Source organism: Panthera uncia, chromosome F2, assembly GCF_023721935.1.
Source record: "Panthera uncia isolate 11264 chromosome F2, Puncia_PCG_1.0, whole genome shotgun sequence".
Classification (NCBI taxonomy): Eukaryota; Metazoa; Chordata; class Mammalia; order Carnivora; family Felidae; genus Panthera; species Panthera uncia.
In genome coordinates this window covers 43,106,769-43,134,625 of record NC_064812.1, presented here as the reverse complement: position 1 = coordinate 43,134,625, position 27,857 = coordinate 43,106,769, and the positions used below count along the sequence as shown (strand labels likewise).

General features: G+C 33.9%; 1 protein-coding gene across 7 annotated transcripts in view; it reads right to left on the bottom strand.

Annotated features, from left to right (window-relative positions):
* TRIQK (triple QxxK/R motif containing) overlaps window positions 1-27,857 on the bottom strand; it is a 291,286-nt gene that overhangs the window by 253,786 nt on the left and 9,643 nt on the right. For 5 of the 7 annotated variants that reach the window (XR_007458465.1, XM_049633158.1, XM_049633157.1 and 2 more), the window contains exons 2-3: window positions 24,858-25,017; window positions 23,234-23,409 (exon numbers count right to left, since the gene is read on the bottom strand). Coding sequence is in view for 4 of the 7 variants with exons in the window: in XM_049633158.1 (XP_049489115.1) it covers window positions 23,234-23,284 (51 nt within the window). In the remaining 3 variants the exon portion in view is untranslated. The remainder of the gene's footprint in view (window positions 1-23,233; window positions 23,410-24,857; window positions 25,018-27,857) is intronic. The other 2 variants (XM_049633161.1, XM_049633160.1) reach the window with 1 other exon arrangement.

Genomic DNA, 27,857 nt, shown 5'->3' with positions numbered 1-27,857 from the left:
AAAGAAAGAAAGAAAGAAAGAAAGAAAGAAAGAAAGAAAGAAAGAAAACTATTTACATAGTAATACATATTACTCGGTCAAAAAAAAAATACTGGTAAGACGCAACAATGGAGATAAATCTCAAAATTACTATGCTGAGTGAAAGAAGCAATGGCTCCTTTAGACCTAAATTAAAGGAGTATTCATCAGTTTTACACACCCTGGTAACATCATTTAACAATGATGACCCCTGCTTCTTCCCTGAAACACTCATTGAAACACTTACTTCTCATGGGCTAAGGAATATGTAAGAGGTGAGAAAGTAGACATAGAAAGTATAGACAAATCTACTATAAAATAAGGAAAAATGGGGCACCTGAGTGGCTCGGTTGGTTGAGTCTCAGACTTCGGCTCAGGTCATGATTTCACAGTTCGTGAGTTAGAGCCCTGCATCAGGTTTGTGCTGACAGCTTGGAGCCTGGAGCCTGCTTTAGATTCAGTGTCTCCTTCTCTCTCTGCCCCTCCCCCCCCCTCTCAAAAATAAAAATAAACGTTAAAAAAATTTACAAAAAAATAAAATAAGGGAAAGGAAGGGGATACATAGGACACTATGCAGAGAGGAAGGGAGAGGATAAGGAAGATTTATATATATACATATATCATATATATCATATATATGTATATATATCATATATATGTATATACACACACTTTGTTTTGTTTTACTCTTGAGGGCTTGCTTGTCTGTTTCTGAATGCAGAGGGAAATTTGAGTCAGTCTAAATAATAAGTAGAAGGAGCCAGTGGAGGGAGGTGGTGAAGAGACAGGAAAAAAATACAAAATGATTGTGCTTTTCAAGTAGGCAGGATGGGATAGGACTCAGTGCACACTTGAACTGATAATCACCGCAAACGACCTGTTTCATGTTAACAGGAAAGAGGGAAGGGGGGCAGGTGAGAATACCTCTTGTGAAGTTTGGCAGAGTCTGAATTAGAGGAAGCTCCACCGGGCACCTCCACGTTCACACTATGAAGTAAGAGGTACACTGTCTCCTAGGAGTGAAATGGAAGGTAGGGACTTTGGAGATTTGAGAGCACAGAGGCTGGAATTGATGCTGGGGAAAAACAGAAAGGGCTGTCCAGGGAAAACAGAATTAATGAGAAACATTAAGAGACTGAATTAATTTGGTAACCATGAATCCTTGGTCACATTAAACTACATGATTGAAAATAGCATGTTTTTTGCTGAGTGCTCAGCTGCTCGCTGCTGGCTTGGGGAAGGGGTAGACAGCTGGATGAAGCAAAGTTTAGGTTTTCCCAGAGAGGCATGACAGAAGGGCAGTGGGGCAGAAAAGTCTAGGATACTATAAAAAGTGGGTAAAGTGATGTGCCATGGTGTCTAAAGCTAGAGAAGGAAGTGAAGACAGCAGGGGGATGTAGAGTTAAGCAGAAAGCGGACCGATTTTTTGACTTAAAAGATTTGGATGAGGTCAAATAATCAAAGTTTTGAGAATAAAAGAGCTTGAGTTTCTTTGACTAGAGAACTAAAGTTTATTAATAGAGAGTATGAGGTGATTGGTGTTATTACTGAAATGAAGCAGGTTATGATCCAGGGTGACTAAAGTAATAGGAAAACCATATGGCAGACAAGTTAAGGAAATGAGAGGCCAGGATAGTACATTACACATGTGGATAGTGAAGGCACCCGGGATGGTGGAAGGATTTGGGCTAAGGTGGAAAGACCCTAAGTCAGGATGACAGAGGAGTGACCTGGGTGGCCACAGTTAACAGGAATAAAGACACGTCAAGGGTAGGTACTACAGTCAAAGGGAATGAACTACAGAGGAGTTGGCTTTTTTGTTTCATTTATCTTGTTTATTTTTATATACATGGAAAAGTAAATGAACTAGAAGTGGCAATAAGAAAATAAAAAGATAACCACCAGACTTTTGATCCCCAGGTGTGTGGAGAGTTAAAGAAAGAAGAGTCTCCACTTAAGAAGGCTTTGGGGAAATGGTATCAGGTTTCAATTAACGTCAAGAGGTAAAAGTAATAATTGATGTAGTGCTTGAAGATGGACAGGGTTCAAGGATATAAAGTATAACAGAGAGAAGGAAGAGAATAACGAGAGATTGGTCCATTAAAAATAACAAAAATAAGCCTCAGAATAATACGGTCATAAGTATTCAGGGGAGACAAACGGCCAATGTGTCCTCTTGGACAGCAAATAAAGGTAACAGGAATGTGTAATGTCTTGAAGAAGGTTATCTCTAAACTGCATTGAGTACTCAGGCCTCTCAGGAGTGAGCTGTGGCCTGGGTAAAATGAAGAAATCCCAGTCCCTCTGGCTGGAATTGAGCATCTCAGAAGAAAGACTCGGGTCTCTAGAGTCTAGTAGGCATACCAGCTCACCAGGAGCAAGCAAAAGCTGTAGGTCAGCATTTGTCAAAATGTTGTCCATCCATCACCAACATCAAAGTTGTCTGGGATGCTCATTAAAATGCAGATTCCTGAGCCCCATCATAGTCTTACTGAATGAAAATCTCAAAATCTCAGGTCCATGAATCTCCAGGTTTTTTGTGTGTTTATTTGTTTTTGCTCTTGGTTTTTTTGTTTTTTTGTTTTTTGTTGTTGTTTTTTTTTTTTTTTGGCCATTAGTGTTTTGAGAATCACTACTTTTATTTTTTATGAGCTCACAGGTAATTCTGTTGACTGGCATTTGAGAAATGCTGCTGGAAGTCGATGGAAGGCCTCAGCAGGGACTGTGAGATCTCTCAGCCTCTTTGGTGGAGGCTGAATAAGGCAGTATGACTAAACTGTGGAAGTGTTTACAAATCCAAATCGGCTGAAACTTCAGACTTCTAAATTCAAAAAGAAACCATAAAAGGGTTTTGTGCAGTGAGGTAACCAAATCAGACACTTTTTAATATGATTAGACAGACTGGAAGGTTTGAAGATAATTAATAAGCTTAAAAAAAAATCTAGTTACATTCCAAAGGCAATCTAATAAGAGAGCAACACAGCGAGCAGAAAGGAAGAGACGTTTGGGGGTTGACTTTTCAGAATTTGGGAACAGCACAAAGGGGGTACAAGGCAGAGGACAAGCTGAAGAAAACTGTGCTTTTAAACTTTAGTGATGATTAAAATACAAAGTCCCAAGCCTCATTCTTCAGAGATACCTAGTCAGTACTGTTGGGGAGGGACCAAGGAAGCTGCATTTTTAACAAGTACCAACTTCTGCCAAAGTTTTCAATCTTAGGATCATACTTGGCAAAATACTGGTTTAGAGACATGGTATGTCACTAACAGAAATAGGTAATACAAGGAGGTAATAGGGAGAAATAGACATGGGGTAGGTGGTGAGGGTAGGGGAGTGTTATAAATACACATTATAAAATGTTTGTAATTGCTATAAGAAAACAATGCTCCTGTTTTTCCTGAAACCTCATTGAATTGGTTGATCTAAACATAATTGTATCACAAATTCCCTGGTCTCCATCAAAAAATATCCACAAATATTTTACTTACTTTTATTTTAATGTCTTCTTAATGCACAGATTGTTGTGGCATCTGGACACATGACATACTTCAAAACAACACATTAAATTTATACTGCCCAGAATAGACAAAAAGCTGTCTTGTATGTACCATCAACAATGCTCATCACTGGGGGAGGGGGTGCTACAGTAGCTGGGTCCCATGGAATTATTATTTATTTTAGTTCTGAATTTTGCACGAGTATTAGAGGAATGAACACTTCAAATCAGAGGAGAGAATTTCTATCAAGTAAGTGACCATGTTCCTAAGTAGAAAAATGATCATTACTATTTACAGGGTTTAAATTCAACAAAATGGGAAATGCACTTCAGTCAATTTCTTGTATTACATTTGTAAAAGGAGATGGGTTAGTTAAACAAGGACTGGCCAATAAGGTAACTTTTAATAGTCAACATGGGAATGCAAGCTGGTGCAGCCACTCTAGAAAACAGTATGGAGGTTCCTCAAAAAACTAAAAATAGAATTACCCTACACCCCAGAAATTTCGCTACTAGGCATTTATCCACGGGATACAGGTGTGCTGTTTCGAAGGGACACATGCACCCCCATGTTTATAGCAGCACTATCAACAATAGCCAAAGTATGGAAAGAGCCCAAATGTCCATTGATGGATGAATGGATAAAGAAGATGTGGTGTGTGTGTGTGTGTATATATATATATATATATATATATATATATATATATATACAATGTAGTATTCCTTGGCAATGAAGAAGAATGAAATCTTGCCATTTGCATCTACGTGGATGGAACTAGAGGGTATTATGCTAAGTGAAATTAGTCAGAGAAAGACAAAAATCATATGACTTCACTCATATGAGGACTTTGAGAAACAAAACAGATGAACATAAGGGAAGGGAAACAAAAATAATATAAAAACAGGGAGGGGGACAAAACAGAAGAGACTCATAAATATGGAGAACAAACTGAGGGTTACTGGAGGGGTTGTGGGAGGGGACATGGGCTAAATGGGTAAGGGGCACTAAGGAATCTACTCCTGAAATCATTGTTGCAATATATGATAACTAATTTGGATGTGAATTTTAAAAAATAAAAAAATCAAATTAAAAAAATTTTTAAAAATAGTCAACAAAAAGTCATTAGTGACATAAAGTACACTATCTTTCAAATAAAGGTTTTTTTTATGTCAACTGTACTTTCAAAAAGTTTCTAAGGTTATAATAAACATGGTATCAAATAAGCAAAACTGCAGACCCTGTTTTTACTATTACAAAGTGCTGATACAAGGAGGCACACATCCAACCATATTAGAAAAGCAAAGACATCTACAATTTTAGTATAAAACCAGTAGGCAGGGGCGCCTGGGTGTCTCAATCCGTTAAGCATCAGACTCTGGATTTCAGCTCAGGTCATGATGTCACAGTCTTGAGACTGAGCCCCAAGTTGGGCTCTGGGCTCTGAGCTCTGAGCATGGACTCTAAGATATTCTCTCTCTCTCTCTGTCTCTCTCTGTCTCTCTCTGTCTCTCTCTCTCTCTCTCTCTCTCTCTCACACACACACACACACACACACACACACAGCCCTTCCCCCACTCTCTCTCCAAAAACAAAACAAGACAAAAAAAACCCCCAAAAAACAGTAAGGCAGGCAACTCATACTACTTAACGATAAAAGCTTAATGAGTCAAGAGGAAAGAGAAGAAACAAGTATATGTTTGGCTTCAGGGATTCTGAGGTAGAGAAAAGGCACTTTCATGTCTACCTCGACCACTAACCAATACACTTTCAGACTTTTTTCTGACGAGACAACACGTAATTGAAAATAGGATTATAGATCTAAAGGTCACGAGATTTGATATTTTCAATACTTACAATCCCTTTAAACTGGGTTATTTTTAGAGAATTATATGAAACCCAAGATTTTCTCAATTATTATATGGATAAAAAATTTTTTATTCTTTCCAGTGGGTACCAAACATTGGTGGCCAAAGGAAGAAGGAAAACAATAAGCCTTAGTTGCAAACATCTCAGACAGCATCTAGTCTTCTCTCTGTAATTCCTAAGTAAACATATATATATATATATATATATGTGTGTGTGTGTACACACACACACACACACACACACACACATATATGTTTTACCATAATTTCTCAATACAAACTCCCTTTTCTTGGTTTTCAAGTAATATTAGTGAATTCTTATGATTCAGAGCTTTCAATCAGTTACCCAAGACAAGGTTTACAGGCAAAAAGTACATTTTTTTTTAATATTTAGCCCAAATGTTTAAACACATTTGACTGGGAACTTCCAAATAATATATCTGTGCTCAGCATGGATGAAATGTTCTGATACACTGTAAATCTATCAAAATCACAAAAACCAAGTTTGGCTTATTCAAAGCTAAAGTTATAATGTTTCTTAGTTTATATGTATTTTACATTGAAGCAAACATGAACCAAGTTCTCCAACTATGGTAGTTTTAGGACCACATAGTAACAATTTTGGGAAGTCTACTGAAAAGCTTTTTGAGTCTCTACCTGTGCCTTGTCAGTTTCTTAGAGAGGACTTGAATATGTAATGTTTCCAATGTTACTTGACCCACTTTTCAAATTTTGCATGTTATTTTGTAAAGCCTCCATTTCATGTTAAGTTTGGTGGAATACAGGGATTATTGGAAAGCTGATTTAGAAGGATTATAAGGAAAGTGAATAAGCATCTGGTTAATGAATAAAAGATGTGAAGAACTGGCTAAAACATATACTTATCAGCTCCCCAGCTTCATATATGAAAGAAATATTCTGCCAACAGAGACCTAGAATAGGATGACTATATAATTTTACCATCCAAGCCAGAACATTTTGAAAGTGAAAGGGAACTCTTTGTCACCAGACAAGTATAAACCAGGACTGTCCTGGGCCAACTTTTGCCCCAGTATACTCTTGTCCCAACTATAAAGTACACAGGTACAATTCACAAGACACTGAACCTCGACTAGTTTTGTCATTCATAAGGTGTTGCAATAGAAGGAAGGAATGGCAAATCATCTTATGGAATACTTACATTTCACGAAACAAATTATTATTTTAGACAATACTTGCAGATAGGGCAATACCACAATATCAGATTGTGCTCTGGGACAAACTGTCCTTATTTATGAAATCTCTCTGCTACATGTAGAACTACTGAATACTTGGTCTTGAAACTAAGCTGTTGGTTTCCAAGCTAGTGCTGTCCAATTCTCCCTTTCCTCTCTTAATTTCTTCTTGACCATCTTCATATGCACCCTTCCCCAGTCTGTCTCACGTGCTCTCCTTGGGTACCTCAATCCTGTGAATATATGGATCAGGGACCTATTTCCTTAGCTCTGGATTCTTCAATCACACGTACAGCATCATTCTAACTGGACATGACCAATCTGAACTTCTCTTTTCTCCCAATGACTGCCTTGTTTTACCCAGGTCCTGTCCCCATTTATTTTCTGGCAAAACTTACAAGAATATCACAGAAGTGATACTGTTTTCCTCTCATTATATGTTTTCCTCAACTGGTGGTGTTAACTTTCATCACTTGATTAAGGCAATAATCCACTGACTTCTCCAATGTGAATTTAGTTTTTTCCTCTTTGTAAATAGTGTTTGGTTAGGGGGGTACTTTGAACTGTATAAATATCCTGTTCATCCTCAAATTTTCAACTACTAGTTTAGCATTTATTGATGTTTTGTGCTGAATTACTTATACAGTTGTCAAATGATAATTTTCTAATTTCATCATTCCTTATACTTTAACTAGTATTCTATGGTATAAAAAAGTGTTTTTTTTCTCATTTATTTATTCATTTTTGTGTTTATAGCAGTATAGACTCATATTACTGTTTTATTCAATTGGTTAAAATTCATTTCTATCATATGTTTATTTTGATGCTCAAATTGTCCTGGATTTGGCCAGTGGAAGATCCTTTAAGTTACTTATATCTTTTTGACATATTGCCATCATTTTTTAAACACTTGCTATTTTCTGGCACAATAAAATATTCAAGGTTCATCTTATACTTTCGCTGATCCTGCCCTGGAATCTGCCATTTCTGCCATGAGCTCAGTTACCTTTCAGTGAGGAATAGTTCTTAGAAATCAAGATCAGGGGACAGGATATGTTCACTGCTAAGGGGGTGATGCTATTTCCAAGCTTGTTGGTGCACGGAGCTAGGGAACATATGTATTGGCATGAAGTCAGTGCTTCCAATTTCTAATCAAGTGCCACACAATTCACTATAGTTTCGCCCTTTCCACATTTATATTTGTAACTTTCTCCTCCAATACTGACAAACCTCTCAGCATTATCATCCATGAAATTTGTCACATTTAATTTTTTGTATAATATTCAGTAATAAAAAGTTAATGCCTAAGATTTTTTAACTTGTAGATCATCTAAGAAACAATGGACAAAAGCCTGTTTGAACTAAATCTACCAAGTAACTAACCTGTGCTGATGTAGACCAATTGAGGGTAACACTAATATCGATTAAATAACCCACAGATGCCGATCACATGATTTTGTGCCTTACAGACATGTGCTTCCACTCTGTGGCATGAAAAATGAGACTGCTCTTAAAACTAGACCTATCCCTAAAGGCAGCCATGGGGTCTACTTCTCGTAAGCATATGTCTGCATACAGGAGGAGAAACTGGTGGAATAAAATCAAAGTACTTTGAAGATAAGGGGTAAATGGAATTCTAAACAGACAACTAAAACCAAATGTTTTCAATGTTTTGAAAAGCTACATGCTATGTATACATAAGTACTCATACATAAAAAAGAAATAGATTGCATATATCGAATTGCTAACATTCAAGATCTATATTATGCAATTACATGTATATATATTGATTCATCATTTAATCTAAGATTTGAAAATTATGGATTTTCATGTTTTTTTTGTTTACTAAACTTTTTATTTTAATTCCAGTACAATTAACATACAGGGTTATATCAGTTTAGGTATACAACACAGTGATTCAACAATTCTATACATTACTCAGTGCTTATCATTATAAGTGTACTCTTTAATCCCCATCACCTATTTCACCCATGCCTTCACCCACCTCCCCTGTGATAACCATCTGTTTGTTCTCTATAATTAAGAGTCTGATTCTTGGGTTCTCTTTTTTTCTTTTTTTTCGTTTGCTCACTTGTTTTATTTCTTAAATTCCACATATGAGTGAAAACATAGGTTGTTTATTTCTCTGACTGACTTATTTCACTTACCACTATACTATGTAGTTCCATCCATGTTGTTGAAAATGCAAGATTTCATTCTTTTTTATGGCTGAATAATATTGCATAGTATGTACATGTATATATGTATATGTATATACATACTACATGTTCTTTATCCATTCATCAGTTGATAGACACTTGGGCTGTTCCATAATTTGGTTATTATAAATAATGCTACAATAAAATAGGGGTGCATGTATCCTTTTGAATTATTGTTTTTGTATTTTTTGGGTAAATACCCAGTAGTAGTGTGATTACTGGATCATAGGATAAGTTCTATTTTTAACTTTTTGAGAAACCTCTACACTGTTTTCCAGAGTGGCTATATCAGTTTGCAGTCTCACCAACAGTGCAAGAAGGTTCCTATTTCTCCACATCCTTGCCAACACTTGTCTCTATGTTTTTTATTTTAGTCATTTTGGCAGTTATAAAATGATATCTCATTGTAGTTTTGATCTGCATTTCCCTGATGATGAGGGATTTGAGCATCTTTTCATGTGTCTGTTGGCCATCTGGATATCTTCTTTGGAGAAATATCTATTCATGTCTTCTGCCCACTTTTTCATTGGCTGATGTGTTTTGGGGGTGATGATTGGTATCAGTTCTTTTTGTATTTTGATACTAACCCTTTATCAGGTAATGTCATTTGCAAATATCTTCTCCCATTGAATAGGCTGCCTTTTAGTTTTGTGTCAATTACCATTATGGCAATGATCACTTATGCTAATTATTAGTCACTTTAGTGTGTATAATATATTTCAAGTAACCAGGTTTTCAAATTCAACAAAAACATCATGTGACAAGTCACTTAAGTCCATCTAGATAGAGCAAAACATATGATTTAACTTATAGGTGGAATCTAAAAAAACAAAACAAATGAACCAAAAACCGGAAAAAAAAGAAACAGATACAGAGAACAAACTGTTGCTTGCAAACAAAAAGGGAGTGGGGGCATGGGCAAAATAGGTGAAGAAGATAAGAGATACAAACTTCTAATTATAAAATAATTAACTCATGGGGAGAAAAAGTACAGCATAGGGAATATAGTCAGTAGCATTATAGTAACAATATATGGTGACAAATAGCACCAATTTATGGTGAGTACTACATGTTGTACAGAATTGCCAAATCACTACATTGTACAAGTAGAATGAATATAACATTGTATGTCAAATATATCTCAGTAATAAAAAGGTTTTTAAAACTTCCAAAATAACCTTGATTTGTCCTTATCTCTCTCTCTCTCTCTCTCTCTCTCTCTCTCTGGCTAACCACTTTAGGAAAAGTGAACTGAAAAATAAAATTCTAGTTTGGTACATGGATAGTTTCCAAGAAACACTCAATGTTAATATACCAGACCGGAACATATAAAACTTTAATTGAGCCAAGTCTTTTCAATAAAAGATTGAATGATGAATGATTTTGACAAAGCCATGCTGTCTCCCTTCTTAATGTGGTTCCTACATTTCCTTGAAATTTAAAAAGGTAGTTTACTTGATCATATGTATCAGGTTATAATTATTTTCATGCGTAGGAACAAATGCCAGAAACAAACAAATTAAAGAGGCCCAGTAATAATATTACATACACTTTAAAGATATCTTTTAGAACCAAGGAAAGATATGTTCACTGAGGTAAACTTAATTTGAATATATAAGAGGAAATAGACATCTCAAGGCAACCATCAGAATGCTCTTTATGGTTATTCTGTTTCTAATAGCTTCATAATTCTGTATGACTTATCTAAAAATAGCTTTATTAGTAAATAAGTCAAAAGTATAAAAATAACTACTATACATCCAATTTCATAGAAGTTGCATTAAGTGCATTCATTATATTGAAGTCCCATGTGATTATATCATTACCATTTTACTAATATAAGGATTTCTCAGATTGGTAGTTTTCAAACATATTGTGTTATTAAAACTTATATTTATAAACAATGATGCAAATTACTCATTTTTAAAACCACCAAACTATACTACCCAAGAAATATGATAAAAAGTATTGAGTTTAAAAATTGAGAAAATAATGTGTAAAAACGTTAATAGGGAGAAGCGCTGAGTTATTTATTAGCATAATTGTATTATGTAGAAACAAGTAAATAAATAAAAATAGAGAAAAGTACAAAAATACAAAAGTATATTTTTTATGTTTCTCTAATAATGGATTGATAAAGGAAAAAATATCCCAGCTATGAACCAAAACACAAATGAGAAAACCATAAATTCTATTTTGTACCAGATTCTATTTCCCATCACCTATTCCCTAATTCCTATTCTATCAAATGTATAATGTCTTTTATAAGGCATTTCACTTAAGAAGATGTCAAAGTATTGCTTGATAGCTGACATTTTTAAATGTTTCACATTGTTTCACCAAAAAAAAAAAAAAAAGAAATAATTAGAGAAAAGCTATCAAGTGAAAATATGGAAAATACAGATTTGAAATAGTTAAAAAGCAATAAAAGACTTTACATTCTATCATGGTTATGAATTACTGAGATTGAAACACTTCAACCTAGAAATTATCAGGTTTCTGTGTACATGAGCATTCATTTTGTGAGAACTGAACATCCAACATTCTTGTGTTATGTGCATATTGCTTTATGTATTATACATCAATGAATAGTTACAAAAAATGCAACTACCATAAAACTTAGAAGAAATTAAAATAGACAAAAGACTGAAAAAAAACTAAAAAGAAAACACTAGAAAAAAAGGAGTAAAGTCCCTCAATTACAAGGGAGGATAAACTAAGAGCAATAAACAATGAAATAGGAAACAAAGACAAAAAAGAGATGAAATGATCAACATAGACAAAAGCTGATCTTTTGAAAAATAACAACATGTAGCAAACTCTTGTCCTTACAGAACAAGAGAAAAGATACAAAAGTATAAGAAATGTATAAGGGAACCTGGCTACACATTCAGCAGCTATTACTATTACATAACAAGAGGATTCTGTAAAAAACTTCTTGTCAATAAATTTAAAAATTAAGATAAAACATTTCTTAGAAAACAGTTTTTCTAACACCGGTTCAAGAGGCATAAAATTGAACAGCACAAAAGTCATTTAACGGAGTCAATTAGTAATTAAAATCTATCCTTAAAAATAAAAACAAAACAAACAAGACTGGATAGTTTTACAGGTAAGTTCTATCACCCATTCAAGAGACAGATAATCCATATAAATAAGCTACATCAGATACATAAAGTGATAAGCTATTTTAAAAAACAAAAAGGTACAACACTTCTCAACTCATTTAATGAAGCTAATAAACCCTTATAATGACAAGAAGGCAAGGACATTATGAGAATGAGAAATCATAGGCCAAACTCACTTAAAAAGAGAGAGATAAAAATCCCAAATATAGTATTAGAAACCAAATCCAGTATGCATAATCATAATAAAATTTACCACAATAAAGCTTGGCTAATAACAAAAATGGAACAATAGTTTAATATTAGATAATGCATTAATAATATTCTCCATGTTAACTGATTTAAGGTGAAATAAATTGGAAGTCCTCAACAGATACAGGAAAAAAAAAAAAAACGTATTCATTACTCATTGATTCTTAAAGAGTGAGAGAAAGAAGAAAAGAAAGCAGGGAGGGAGGAAAGAAAGGAGAAAGAGAGGAAAGAAGGAAATATCAACAGAAAAGAACTTTCTTACTCTGTTGATGGGTAGCAAACAGGTAAAGAAAAGATTGCCCTTAATAGTGAAAATCATGAACAAGACAAAGATAATCACTATACTCAGAAATCCAGATGATATAATGATATAAGGGGAGTCAGGACATGGGAACTGGAGAGGAAAAAAAAAAGTTATTATTCACAAATAATGTGACTGGGGAAGGGCAGGGAAAAACTATAGGCAAATTATTAGAATCTGTACAAGATTCTTTATAAGAGCTCAGCAAAGTTACAATTTATAAAGTCCATATACAAAAATCATACTTATTATAGCAATCAAACATTTTTAAATATCTATAAATACTATGAATACCTCTAAAACATATGCAAGACCACTTATGGAACTTTTTTTAAGAGAACAGATTATTACAATTAAATAAGAGCAGTAATTAGTGAGTATTTTGCCGAGTGCAATGGCAGGATCTAGTAAAATTTAAGATATGTATATACCAGAACCATCAATTCCACTGCTTAGTTATATGAATCAGAGAAACAATGCTATATGTGCACGAAAAAACTAACAAGACTTACTCACTGCCAACATTTTTAATAACAGCAAAAAGAAATTTTTTTAAAGAATCCAAAGCCCTGTAAATATACCACAATTTATTCATCAATGAAATATAATACAGTTAAAATATGTGGGCAGTGATACACGTGTTAACACATTTATGTAACATTTTAAAATATACAAATAAATAGCTGATACCATTTAGGGGAAATATATATACATAATAAAAATGTTATATATATATATTTCATGTTTCTTAATAATAAACATCAAAACATCAAATTCTTTGGTTATCTGGTGGAAACAAGGAAGATGGATACACCTGAGATCTCTTGCACAGAGATATTTAATTGGATCTGTTAACAGCATATAGTTGGGTCTTGTTTTTTCACCCAGCCTGAAAACATTTGTTTTAAGTGGAGTGTTAAGATCATTTTGTTTAATGGAATTGTGTTTGTGTTTATATCCACTATTATGTAATTTATTTTCTATTTGTCCCATCTGTTCTTTTCCTTGCTCTTCTTTACCTGCTTCTTTGGGATTAATTGAACATATTTTAGTATTCTACTCTATCTTCACTTTTAATCTGTAGTTATTCTTCTTTGTTTTGCAGTTCTGGTGGTAACTCTTGCATTTTTTATGTACATAAACTGCTTATCACTGTCTAGCTTCAAATAATCTTCTACTACATTACATATTGCATACAACAGTAAGTTTCCATTCCCCTTCCCCAGTCCTTTGGGCTATTATTGTCATGCATTACATCTACATGTATAATAAATAAGTCAGAGCCAATATACTGGCCTTAAGCAATCAAGTATATTTTTAAAATTTTTAAAAATGAGAAAAATGTTTTTCATATTTACCGACATATTTACTATTTCCAGTTCTCTTTATTCATTGTATAAATTGATTATTTCATTTTCCTTTTTCCTGAAGAACTTACTTTAACATTTCTTGTAGTGCAAATTTGTGGCAATGAATTGTCTCAGCTGTTTTGTTTTATTTTGTTTTTTGATAAAGAAGTATTTGTTTTGTCTTTCATGCTTGAAGAATATTTTTGCTGGGTATAGAATTCTATTTTCTTTCAATACTTAACAGATGCCACTCCTTAGTCTTCTGGTTGGAACAATATTGAAGAACACTCTTCAAATTTATTTTTTTTTTCTTTACTTCATATGCATCCCCTGTTTTGACTATTTTAGATTTCTTTTATCACTGTTTTCAGCAATTTAATTTTGATGGGCTTTGCTGCCTGTTTTATCCTGGTTAGGGTTCTTTGGACAGTTCAACTAGCCTACCTAGGTTCTATCCTACCCTGATCTTGCAAACAATTACAACAAAATAAATAATAACAAAATCTTTTTCTAAGAAGACCATGTAAGCATTAATCTGAATTCTGCTATAATTGTGTGAAATTTAGACAATTAGCTTTTGCCTACACTAGTAAAGAATACCAATCTGGTTCAATACTCATATTTGAAAAGCAACACATCCACAAGATCAATGCTTCTCAGTATAACTCTAGAACTCAATTAACAGAAGTATGCAAAGGACTGATATTTATTGCTCCTCATGTTAATTATGCTTGAATTATTTCCCCATCCATAAAACAATCTAAATTTTGAAGAGGTTCTAAGAACCAAGACCATCACATTACTTAAAAATTAAACTTCACAAACATTTAATGAGTTCAAACTGTGGCCTAGGTGCATTTACATACGATAAAGAATCTTTAAAGCAGTTGGCCAGATGCAATCACTATAAATTTACCTCTGTTAGACCCAATTTATGCACTTGCCCAGATTCACTGACTATGATAGCCTCAATCACTTGTCCAGTGGACAACACCAACCATTACCTTCAGCTCACTTTGGCTTCCTCTAGGTGTGAAGGTGAAAGCACAACTTCCACTACCACATCCACAGTCACAGGAATACCTACCGACTCCAACACCCACAGGAAGCCTGGCTCCTCGCCAATTCCAAGATTACAATGAAGCCTGAGAGCACACAGTGTGAGAGTTTCCCCAACAACAATCTTAAAAGTACAAGGACAGTAGCATACTGTCAAAGGTGAGCTTTGACCAATGAGAAACAAAAGATGGGAAGAGGCTGGCAGAGAAATTTCTTTCTCTTCCTCAGTTCAGCTACAGTTTGCCTTTGAGCAGCATGGGGGTTAGGTGTGCCAAACCATCACAGAGTCAAAAATCCATGGATAGCCTTTAATTCCTCCAAAACTTAACTACTAATAGTCCACTGTGGACTGGAAGCTTTGCCAATAACACAGTCAATTAACACATATTTTGCATGTTATATGTATTATATATTTTTACAATAAAGTAAGCTAGAGAAAATACTATACTGTATTTATTGAAAGAAATCCACATATTTTAAATGCAAAGTTTAAATCTACATTGTTCAAGGGTCAACTGTAATTGGTTCTGTACAGCATGTCTGGAGATTAACCACTTGAATAAACAAAAGTCTACGTTTTCTTATGCGGCTGTGGCCAGCTTAAGTAACCACCTTGCATTTGTCTTTCTTATCTATTGTTTTTCTTTTCTTTTTTTTTAACATTTTTCACTTACTCACGTCCCCCTAGTATTGCACCCAAGTTTAACCTGTACCTCAAACTCTGTTGTCTGATGAACCTATATGAAAATTCATTACTAAATTTCTGTCACATCAATTCCTAAATATATTACAGCTTTTTGCAATTAACTGGGATACTCCATGTTTTCTCAAAACAGTTTTGAATGTACAATGGAGACGCAGAGTAACTCTGCCTAGAAATTCATAAGCTGCTTTTTAAAAATATAAATCTCAGTGCGGGGGTTCTTTATGTCTATCCTGTTCTAAGCCCAGATAAGAAACATCTATGAAAATAGTGGCAGAGACATAGGAAGTGGTATGTCAAATGTAAATACAAAAATGTTAAGTGGATACAGCAAGAAAGACCTGATATTAGCTGCAAAAATAATGAAGTGACCTTGGAGCACTTAGTAAATCAAAGTCTGTGTATGGGTGGAATCTGTGAGCATGATGAAATATAACTCTTATTATTATGTTACATTAAATGACAAAAGAGGTTTCACCGATTTAATTAATATCTGTATCAGTTGACTTCAAAATAGGGATATTATCAAAGTGGGACTCGTCTAATAATATGACCACTTTAAATCTTGGTTTAGAGGTCAAAGTCAAAGAAGTCAAAGAGATTCAAGTTAAACGGGATTTGATGCCTGAGAAATTCTCCACCGCTGGATGAAGCCACCTGGCAAGAAATATGAGTCGCCTGAAGGAGGTCAGTCAACTAAGGAGGAAATGAGGACTTCAGTCCTACAACCACAAGAAACTAAATTCGGCCAAAAACCTATATAAGTTTAGAAGCGGATTCTTTCACAAAGCCTTGAACATCTGGTTGGCATTTGGTTTCAAGTTTGCAATACTCTGAGCAGAGAACCCTGTCAGGCTGCACTGGACTTCTGATCTACAAAATAGGGACCTAATAAATGGTTGTTGCTTTAAACCATGAAGTTTATGGTAATTTTTAACGCAGCAATATAAAACTAATTAATATATAGGGGCACCTGGATGGCTCAGTCAGTTAAGCGTCCGACTTCAGCTCACGTCATGATCTTGCTGTTCGTGGGTTCGAGCCCCGCGTCTGGCTCTGTGCTGACAGCTCAGAGCCTGAAACCTGCTTCAGATTCTGTGTCTCCCTCTCTCTCTGCCCCTCCCCCACTCATGCTCGCTCTCTCTCTCTCTCTCTCTGTCTCTCAAAATAAACATTAAAAAAATTAAAACTAATACATACCTGGAAACAGGTCATCTAATATCTAGATTATTTAATCAGTTAAATATAGCTATGCAGGTTACTACTAGTAATTATTTTTAAAGACAAAAGAATGGTAAATTTTGTTATATTCTCTCCTAAACTATATTCTTATTAGTAAGTTAAAATGTCACAATATTAACATATATTTTAATGGTTTCTATATTAGAATCAGTTGTTATTCTACTATGGCATTAGTACTCTACAAGTGGTATCTTTCCCACTGGCCAATTTTCAACAGTGTTGATAAAATCCTTCTTCAGGTAAGTTAACATTTACCTCTGAATCAAGTACTCTAGAAGGATATTTCCAAAAGAGACAGATTATTGTCAGCAGTTTGCTATTTGCCCCATGAACAAACAGAATAACATTCACTGATGTTCATAACCAAAGGCCACAAAGCAAATACATAAATGTTTTCTGAATTAAAAAATGCAATTATTTTAATATAGTTTCTAAATATATCTCATTTCATTCTTTTATACATTATTACTTCTATAATTATATGATTAAATATACCTTCTCCTTCAGTCATGTCTTATAATAAAGGAGTTTATTTTATTTCTGCCCCAGCTCTTTGTATCCGAACTCACATGTCATTCAGATATATAAGGTACTGATTGAAAAAACATCTTTTCATCTTTATTCTTTTCAAATAATTTGGAAAACACGTACTTTGGATCTTCTGGTTAAAAAGAAGTAGAAAATGAATATAGGCAACCCCAGTCACATGGTCCTTAAATGCTCATTCATATAGGTATACATTGGGACCATGCATCAATACAAAGAAAACATAGTGACATATGTGATGTTTATTGGTATAGTTTCATACTTTCTATGGAATCACTTGCTTTGTTCAAGGTGAGAACACAAGCAATAGAATGCTAGCAGCTTTCACTGTGTTTCATGTCAATTTGTTTCTTAATTTTGCGAGTTGTATTTAAATTTTTACGAAGGCCACCTTAGGAACACTCATGCAAGGAAAGAATGGCATGTGTGCAATGAACTGTCATACTAGCATGAAAAGCATTCCTTATGAAAAAATAGAAAGGATGCACCAACAAAGAATTCCCATATCCTTCACTTAACACTTTTAACTGTATAAAGAATAAAGGAAGAATAAAAGATATGTAATAAACTGAATTCATAAAATCAATTACAGGTACTCATGTTCTATGTGATTAAAAAGGGAGAGTGATGATTTTGTGCACTGAAGATTGAAGTTTAAAGGGCTTACTCAGGAATCAGAAACTCTCTGAAAATAAATTCGTTGCTACTAGTAATGGTTTATTTCAAAGATTTAAGCAATATGTTGGTCTTCATGATGTTAAAATAGTTTAACTGTAAATGCTATAGAGGCAATGAAAATTTTTAAATAAAAGTTTTAGTTTCAATTATTAAAAAGAAAAAATATATAAGTCTGACATAATCATAACTTGCAAAAAATTTCATATTCAAGAAGATAAATAGTGGGTCTTGCTTTAATTTGACAAGGAAGTTGTGTAAGTTACCTCTACATAAATCAATCACATTTATTCACAATAAATCAATATATTTACAACAAAAAGACTCTGAAAAACCGTATATGTGTGGGTGCATATGCTGAACAAACATGTGCAAAGATTTTATGTGTGTACAAGGATAGATATCCATTTAGTGTTATCATGTGCCCATAGAGATAGCTCCATGTATTAAGTTTAGAGTATAAAATAAAATTAATTATTAAATTGGTTTTAAAAACTTCCTAAAATACGTCCATGCAAATGTCCAGCAGCATTTATATTTAAAAATGGAAGCAAAAACTAGAAAAGATAAAAGAAAAAATATATCTGCTGGCAAATAACATAACTATTTAAAAAAAACACACACCTTAATTTCCCAATGAAAAAGATGTCCTGGGCAGAAAGAAAATGACTAAAATAGCAAAACGGAAAATTAGACAATGGTTTGTTCAATAACATAGACTAACTTAATAAAAATCTACTCTACTTCCTAGAATACTTTGATGATATGAAAATGATGAGTAAATTATTTTTCAAGTGTGATGTATCTAGGAAATAGATCAGTGAAACAAAAAGAGTAATATCATCACAGCATACAAACAGAAAATTCACATATAGAAGGAAAAAATCACAGTTTACATTGCATTCATGTTTAAAATCAAACATCACTTTTTCACATTCTGAAGATTCCCCCCCCCCCTAAATATGGAAAGAAAAACAAGCCAGGGCTTTAATATAATATTTTTTTCCAACCTGGAACAGCTGCAAAAAACAAATCTTGCTGGAGATAAGCTTGGTTATAAATATCAACATTCCCTTTAAATAAGGGAGTCCAGTTTTCATACCATCTGCCTCTTTCTAAAAGGGAAAAAATATGAAAATCATAAACTAGGACATTCTCTTTCAAATAAGGCATTTAAAAACGAATGTAGTAAAAAGGCTACGGACAGCTCTGAGCCCCTAACTTCAAACTTGCCCTGTTTAGCTCAGATCAGAAGATAGGATTTCATGAACATAAACAACTCTTAGTCTATGAATAAAATGCCTAAATCAATTAATAAAGAAAAAAAATGTTCCCAAACTTTTTCATATTATTGGCTATAATCACAATTTCTGATGAGGCCATATCTCTCCTTAATGCATTACATTCCTTACTGTTCATTTTTAAACTACATTTGCTACTTTTGTTACCTCTACTTTTTCCAAAACCTTTTGACAGCCTGTTCCAAAGACTTTCATGTTATCTCTTCCAACACAAAAATCTAGTTACTAACAGAACTGGACTCTTCTTTTAATACAGATTCTATCCTCTGCAAAATCTTTCCAATGCTTCTCTCAACGAGTTTGGATTTTATCTTAAAACCTTTTTTTTCTTCTTTTGCCCTTAATTATTTTTCATTCTTTGTTAACGACCTTGTGATTGAACATTTTAATTTCTTACTGTACCACATCATTACTACTTCAATAATGAAGTCCATAAACCGTATCCATTATTTAACTCCTTAAAGCATTCATAAGAAAGAATTAATGAAAGATGGCCTACCGAATAGAGCGGTTCAGAGTGGTCTACTAGAGACGTGTACGTACATAAAGGAATATCCTGTATAGCCACGCTAAGATCGCTGGAGAGAAAGGAGAAGAAACCCAAGACTGAGAGAAATGGCACCGTCTCTTTTAACAATATATGTAAATGTTTAGTCAATTCCTAGAATTACAGTGGTAAGGATTCTGAAAAGCTACCGTAACAAAGGCACCTAGGGAGCCCTGGCATAATTCATTCTCCTTCTCATATTTATTCTCTGACTTCCTCTTTTTCTCATACACACATAAAGGCACACTGATATAGCTGAACAAAAAGAGCAAAATTGAATCTTCAATCATGAGCATTTGCAGTTATTTTAAGGTGCTAAGACTGCACTTAAATGTGTCCTTCATAGGAAAAAATGTCTTAAGTCTTTTTTTTTTTTTTTTAATTCACTTACATTCCATTTTAACCATGGACCACCCAGGTCTGTAATTATGCAAAACAAAGTTCTTTTACAAATGACAAATGACATTTAATTGCTTTCTTGGAATGATGCATCCTCAGTGTGCAAGGAGGGAGGAGGGAAAGATATGTCTTCAAAGTAATGGTCAATAACATTTAATCTCAAATTAATTATTTAAAATAAACAATCATTTTAAATAATCAATATTTCATCCTTTCCATGATTTGACGTAGGCACTACAAAATGATACAAACTATCAGGTTATCAGTATTGCAACAGAAAAGTTATCTTACCTTAGATCTATCAACTACTTAAAAATATTAAAAAAGACTTTTTCATATTAAATCTACCCTACTGTTTATTTTCTGAATTCCCTCCACTAGAACATAGTACCACAAGAGCAGGGATATTTGTTTTTATAACTAAAAACCTGTAACGATTAGAAGAATGCGGTACACAGCAGGCACTCAACACATGTTTTTGAGTAAATATTTTTCAAAACACTATTACATTAGCTTAAATCATCCACACTTTATTGTTAGTTACTGTAAACACATAAAAATGCTCTGAGTTTTAAAATATTACTATGCAATCTCTATCTCTTATAGAAATATGAGTGTTAACTTTTCTCTACCTTAACTCATTTCCCTCTGGTTCAATCATTTTTTAGTTGTTTACCAAGCTAAACTCATTTACGATTTTTAAAGTGGACACAGTAAGAATACCTATCCCACATGGCTGTTGTAAGCAGTAAATTAAAGAGCTAAATATATAAAGTACTTAACATGGTGCTTCTCACATAGTAAGTGTTCATGAAATGTTAGTATCATTATGTCATGCTGGTTTAATCAGTTACTTGCTGTTGAGGTACCTCACAGTCCAAATGGTTTTTATAAACAAAAAACAACCCGAACTTGATGACCTCACATTCATTTAAAAAGTCAATGAGCTCCCTTATAGTTAAGGTTCTCAGAGTACAAGAATGGTCTAAGAGTATACTATGCCTGTACTAATTTAATTACATAGAAACTGTACACTTTGTGCCATTACTTGGTCTCCTAACCATCTTCTATTATCAGCCAAGTGGCTCCAACAAAAGTATCTTTGAACAACTTTTAAGATGCCAAATTACATATGCTGTCTTTTTGTCAGAAAATATTGGAAATTCTGGATTAAGAGAGTACCAATTTCATGCTTACGGTATATGCACATAATGAGTACTCAAAAATACTTTCTACAATGGAAGAATTCTAAACAAACAAACAAACAAACAAACAAACAAACAAAAGCTTAAACACTAGTCCTCAGTTTTAAAATTGGTAACTATCTTTAATCTTTGTCAAAAGTTCTAAATTACCCTTCAGTCTAAGAAAAGAATCTTTTCAGGTCAACTTTTCCATCACTTCTTTGTTATTCTCTCCTCAGGAGTTGTACTAAATGTTTACATTTTTCTCCACAACATGCATTGAGCAGCTCAGTATGTTCCTGAGAGCAGTAGTTTGATATTAGATAAAACTAGCTCTGCCATCAAGGTCTCAAAACTTTCATTTGCAATAATAAATGTAACATCCCAAACATTTTAACCATGGGTTTAATACACAATGGCAAACAAGAAACATGATTTTAGAATATCCTTTAAATTATAGTACATTCCAAACAACGTCTTCTGAAAACTTCTTTAAAAAATATCACAAATATTCTAATACTTTCTCTACTTCTTTTCAAAAATTAAAATTCACTGTCACATTATAGTACTTTATTTGAAAATCTAGCATAAAAGAATGATCCCATAAAAGCACTGGATAACTACCTCATTAGTTTTAGAAATTTTTATTCCCTCTGTTATGAAGTGATTGGGTCCGTATTATCATGTTAACCAAAATTTGGGGGCTAGAGCTAGATTATATCCCATGAGTCCCTTTAATGGAAGCAGCATATATAAATGTCTTTTAAAGTGTACATTTTTGAATTATTACTGATCTCTAAACAATTTAAAGAAAAAGAAACTGGAAAATTCCCAAAGCAATTTTTACAGTAAAATATATAATCTAATTTGTTATAAGTGCATAACACTTCCAGCAACTTCTCCCCCCCAAGTCAATGGTATGTCCCATCTGACTCAGTAGCCATTACAACCTGCAGGGCTCTCCTGAAGTCTTCTATCCCCCTTCATTTTATTCTACACATATGAGCTTATGTCCCAAGTCACAAAGAAAATACAGACCACTAGGTAAGAATCACTCACTTGCAAGCTTGCTCTAGCTCACTCACACACCAACATACACATTGATGCACACACCAAACACACATAAATCCACACACACGTGCTAAGGTAAAAACACTGTCAGGTCATCACCTCTACTATAGCCTCAGTGTAAGAAGTGTGTTGTACCAAGGCTCCCCTGGTGCCCTGAAGTCCATCCCCATGTATATACTTTTCCTGCCTTTTTACCTTTTGTTCCCCTCTTTTACCATTTCTTCCATCATTGCCTTCATCAAGCATCTCACCAGTATTACTGCATTAGTATCATTACTGGTCTTGTTGTCTCTGATCTTGCTTCCCTCAAACTATCTCCCACACTGCTTCCAGCATAATCTTTCATAAATTAAGTTTAATCAAGAAAATCCCCTAAAGTATATTATATCATTCAGTGTTTCCCGGTGTCCTTTAGGATGGAGTTCTAATTCCATAGTTTGGTATATTCTAACCCCTGTTCTCCTTCCAAACTCTTTACCTGTCTTTATCCAATACCAACACTTTGAATTGCATACAGTTCCTTGAAATTGTCACACTACATAACAGCTTACTGCCTTTGCCCATGCTCTTCCTTTGTCTGAAAATGCTTTCAGATACTTCTTTACCTGGACATCTTATACTCCTTTAAAACAGTAGAAAGGTATAGCAGTCATTAATTCTACTCACATATCTTCCAAATCTCCTTTCCCTCTGGGTAGAGACAATATTGCACTTCATAGTCCCCCTTTTGAAATTTGTTATGACCAGTGTGTCACTGCATAATTAGCCACTCTCTTCCCACTGCTGCATCTGGGTCATGGAAGTACATGAGCTTTCCTACCAACACCTTTTGGATGTGTAGTCTGTGTGAGAAAGAAACATTTGTTGAGTTAAGACACTGTGAATTGGGCTTGTTTGTTCCTACAGCATAACCCAGGCTATTCTGGCTGATACAAAAGGTTACCTTTTCCAGCAAGCCTTCCATGAGCCCAACACAGTCTGATTCAAATGCTGTTTCTCCAAATGCAGACAGTATCGTATTCATACTCTTACCATAACACAACACTGTAGTGAGATGGCTGCTGTAACCATCTATATCCCTTCCAACAGTACTTCTGAGGGCAGGAACTGTGTATTTCATCTCTGTTTTGTCACCAATTAGCATAGTGCTTCGCTCATGGTAAGTGCTTAAAAAATGTTTGCTGAACTAACCGCTCTTTCATTAATTTCACTCATCGAGGACCAAGGACTACTCTAGTTGCTACAGATAGAGCAAACCCAGAGAAAACAAAAACACCTGCCCTCGTAGGAACTAATATTCTTGTGAAGGACAATGACAATAAGCAAGACAAATAAGTATAAAATATATAGTTCATTAGATAGTGATAAATGCTAAGTAGAAAATATAGAGCAGGGATATTTAGATGGTGACCAGGTAAGATCTCATTTAGAAGACGATCTTTTAATAAAGACCCAAAGGAAAGTGAATAAGTTGGCTATGAAGATATCTAGGGAAGAGCAATTCAGTAGAGAGAACAGTATAAACCCTGAGATGGGAACATGCCTGGCATGTTCAAAAAACAACAAAGGAGCCAGTATGGCTGAGCAAGTGAGTCATTAGAGATGAGATTAGAGCAGTAACAAGGAACCATCTCTTGTAGAGACATATAGGCCAGTTTAAGAGCTTTAGCTTTTATCTTGAGTGAAATAGAGAGTCATTGAAAAGTTCTGAGCAGAGGACGAGGTGGAAGAGGACAGCAGAAGATAAGGTCGGAGATATAGAATTCTTTGATTCTATAACATATTTCCTCTTCCCACAAAACAGGCAAAAAGAGGATATACCAATTAATCAAGAAAGATTAAAATGGACATTGAATGACATTTTATGATGATCTTAATCTGTTCATTACTTACTATGCAGGGACACTGATTATGATCCCTACATGATTACCAAAATATAGTAATGTACCAAAGTATCACAGAGTACCAAACATCAAGAGATATCAAATATTTAATGTAGAAACAAATCCTAATAGATAATTAATGATAACAAATGATTCAAAAAATATTTCAGATACAGATTTATAGTTCTATGGATCTTGCTTTATTTACTTGGATTTGCCCAAATACCACAAAATAAATATAAGTAAAAACATTCCCCTATTGTAATACTGCCTTCCATAAGAAAGACTACCTTCCAAACTCAAGTTCATTGCCAGAAGCAAACAAACCAAAACAAGGAAAACAAGTGAAAGAAAACAAACCACAAGTCAAAACACCTTTTGCCAAATGTTAGATCAAATAAACACACCTTGTGTTGTGTCCTTGATGCTGCTAAGTCTGAACTCTGGAGAGCTGCCAAGGGGTAAGATGTTTCCAAAGGCAAGATCTTTACTGAAGAAGCCGTGCTTGCATTCCTGGCAAATTCAATTCCAGATACCAATAACAATGTTCTTGGTTGCTTTTTCTTACTGGAATTCAAAGTAGAGTATATGGAAATATTAAACAGATGATCTCCAGTGCCCTAATGCCCACAAAATAAAAACACTGTGGTAGCATTTTCCAAGAAGTGTTTCTTGGTTTGCTAAGTCTGTTATAGATTCAATTGAATTAAGCTTCTCTGGTCAAATATACTCAGAAAAATGTTCCATACTATGCCTCTTTTTCACAAGGCATACCTTCAAAAAAAAAAAAAAAAAAAAAAAAAAGGTCCTGAGAAGTTGTGTAATAGGAAAATCTTTTTAAACTTACTTGACCCAGTGTGTCTCAAATATATTTAAAGACCCCCTTTCCACTGTAATAAATAGTAACATTATTTCTACAGACCACACTTTAAGAATGGTTCATTCATTGTATGATGATTATCTGAAAAGTAGTGAGAGATGTGTTCACTATATTTTAGAGGTGAATATGTGTGCAAAGAGACCAATTTTAATTTGTTCTCTGTTACTGCAGTTTGTACAGAGTTGACCTATAAAAATAATTTTTAAAAAATATAAAAATAATTTAATAAAACCATAAATATTAGATGTTACTTTCTAAACTAAATGCCCACTAAAAAGCAACAAAGAAAACAAATAACATGATTTATTCATTTTTGTTCAACAGATATTTACTGAATATCTGTTATGTGCCAGGCACTGAACTCATCTCTAGTTTTATGTCACAATTGCTCTTATATATATAAGAGTATCAAGTTTAAATGGTTCCAAACCACTCTCTCATAATAATAAAACCAACTCAAAATTTAACCCCAAGTATTTGAGAACACAAGTTTCACTAATTCTAATCATATCATTAAAAACAGCTTTCAATGTTTAGGCTATTTTAAATAGTGATAATAATCCAGGTCAACATGAAAATATGAAAGCACATTATTTTTTATTTTTATTTTTATTTAAAAAAATGTTAATGTTATTTTTGAGAGAGACAGAGAGACAGAGCATGAGCAGGGGAGGGACAGAGAAAGAGGGGAAACAGAATCTGAATCAGGATCCAGACTCTGAGTTGTCAGCACAAAGCCTGACGCAGGGCTCCAACCCACAAACTGTGAGATCATGACCTGAGCAAAAGTTGGACACTTCACCAACTGAGCCACCCAGGCACCCCTGAAAACACAGTGTTTAAAAAAAATGGTATTGGGGCGCCTGGGTAGCTTGGTTGGTTAGGCGTCCGACTTCGGCTCAGGTCATGATCTCATGGTCCGTGAGTTCAAGCCCCGCGTCGGGCTCTGTGCTGACAGCTCAAAGCCTGGAGCCTGCTTCGGATTCTGTGGCTCCCTCTCTCTCTGACCCTCCCCTGTTCATGCTCTGTCTCTCTCTGTCTCAAAAATAAATAAATGTTAAAAAAAAATTAAAAAAAAAAATGGTACTGCAAAAGAATAAAACTGAAGTTCTGCTTCATACTATACACAAAAATTAACTCAAATGAATCACAGACCTAGATGCAAATACTGAAATAATAAAATAGAAGAAAAATAATAATATAAGAAATAATAGAAGAAAAAAATAAAATAGAAGAAAACAGAGGAGTAAAACTTCATGACCATGGGTTGGGCAATAGTTTCTTAGATACAACACCAAACATACAAGCAACAACAACAAAAAACAGGTACATCGGACTTCATCAGAATAAATAAAATCTTTTGTGTTCCAAAGTACATAATCAAGAAAGTGAAAAGACAACCAACAGAATGGGAGAAAATATTTGCAAATCATATATCTGACATGGGTCTTATATCCAGACTAATGAAGAACTCTTACGACTCAACAGTAAAAATGCAAATAATCCAATTTTAAAAAGGACAAAGGATTTAAATAGAGATTTCTTCAGAATAGAAACAAATTGCCAATAAGCACATGAAAAGATGCTAAATTTCATTAGTCACTAGAGAAATTCAAATCAAAAGAGATACAATGAGATACCACTTCACTAGACAGATATTAAGAAGTATTGGTGAGGATATGAACTAGACCTTCACATATTGCTGGTGGGAAAGTAAAACGGTCTTGGAAAACAGTTAGGCAGTTCCTCAAAAAATCTTAGAGTAACCATTCGATCCAGCAATCCCACTCCTACGTATTTACCCAAGGGAAATGAAAACATACGTCATGTCCATATAGAAACTTATACACGAATGTTCATAGCAGCAATATTCTTATAGTCAAAAAGTGGAAACAATCCATGATGAATAGATAAATAAAACGTAGTATAACCATACAATGGAATATTATTCTACCATAAAAAAGAATGAAATATTACTACGTGTTACCCCATGGTAACTCCATGGTTAGCCCACGGTGAACCTTGAAAACATTATGCTAAGTGAAAGAAGCCAGTCACAAAAGTCCAATTAAGACATTATTCCTATTGTTCTCCTTATAGTAAGTTTCCAGAATGAGAAAATCTATAGAGACAGAAGACAAATTAACAGTTATATAGGGCGGCTGAAAGTGAGAGCAAAAGAGATGGGGCATGACTGATAACAGGTACAGGGTTTCTTTTTGAGGTTATTTAAACATTTTAAAATTAGATAGTGGTGATGGTTGCACAACTCTGTGAATATCCAAAAAACTACTGACTTGTACACTTAAGAAATTAATTTAATGGTTCTGAATTATATCTCAATAAAGTTGTTGCTAAAATGAAAAACTATAATAATATATATAGTTCTTATCTAAAATGTTTGGGCCAAAAAATAAAAAGTAAAATTAAAATAAAATAAAATAAAATAATATAAAATAAAATAAAATAAAATAAGATAAAATAAAATAAAATAAAATAAAATAAAATAAAATAAAATAAAATAAAA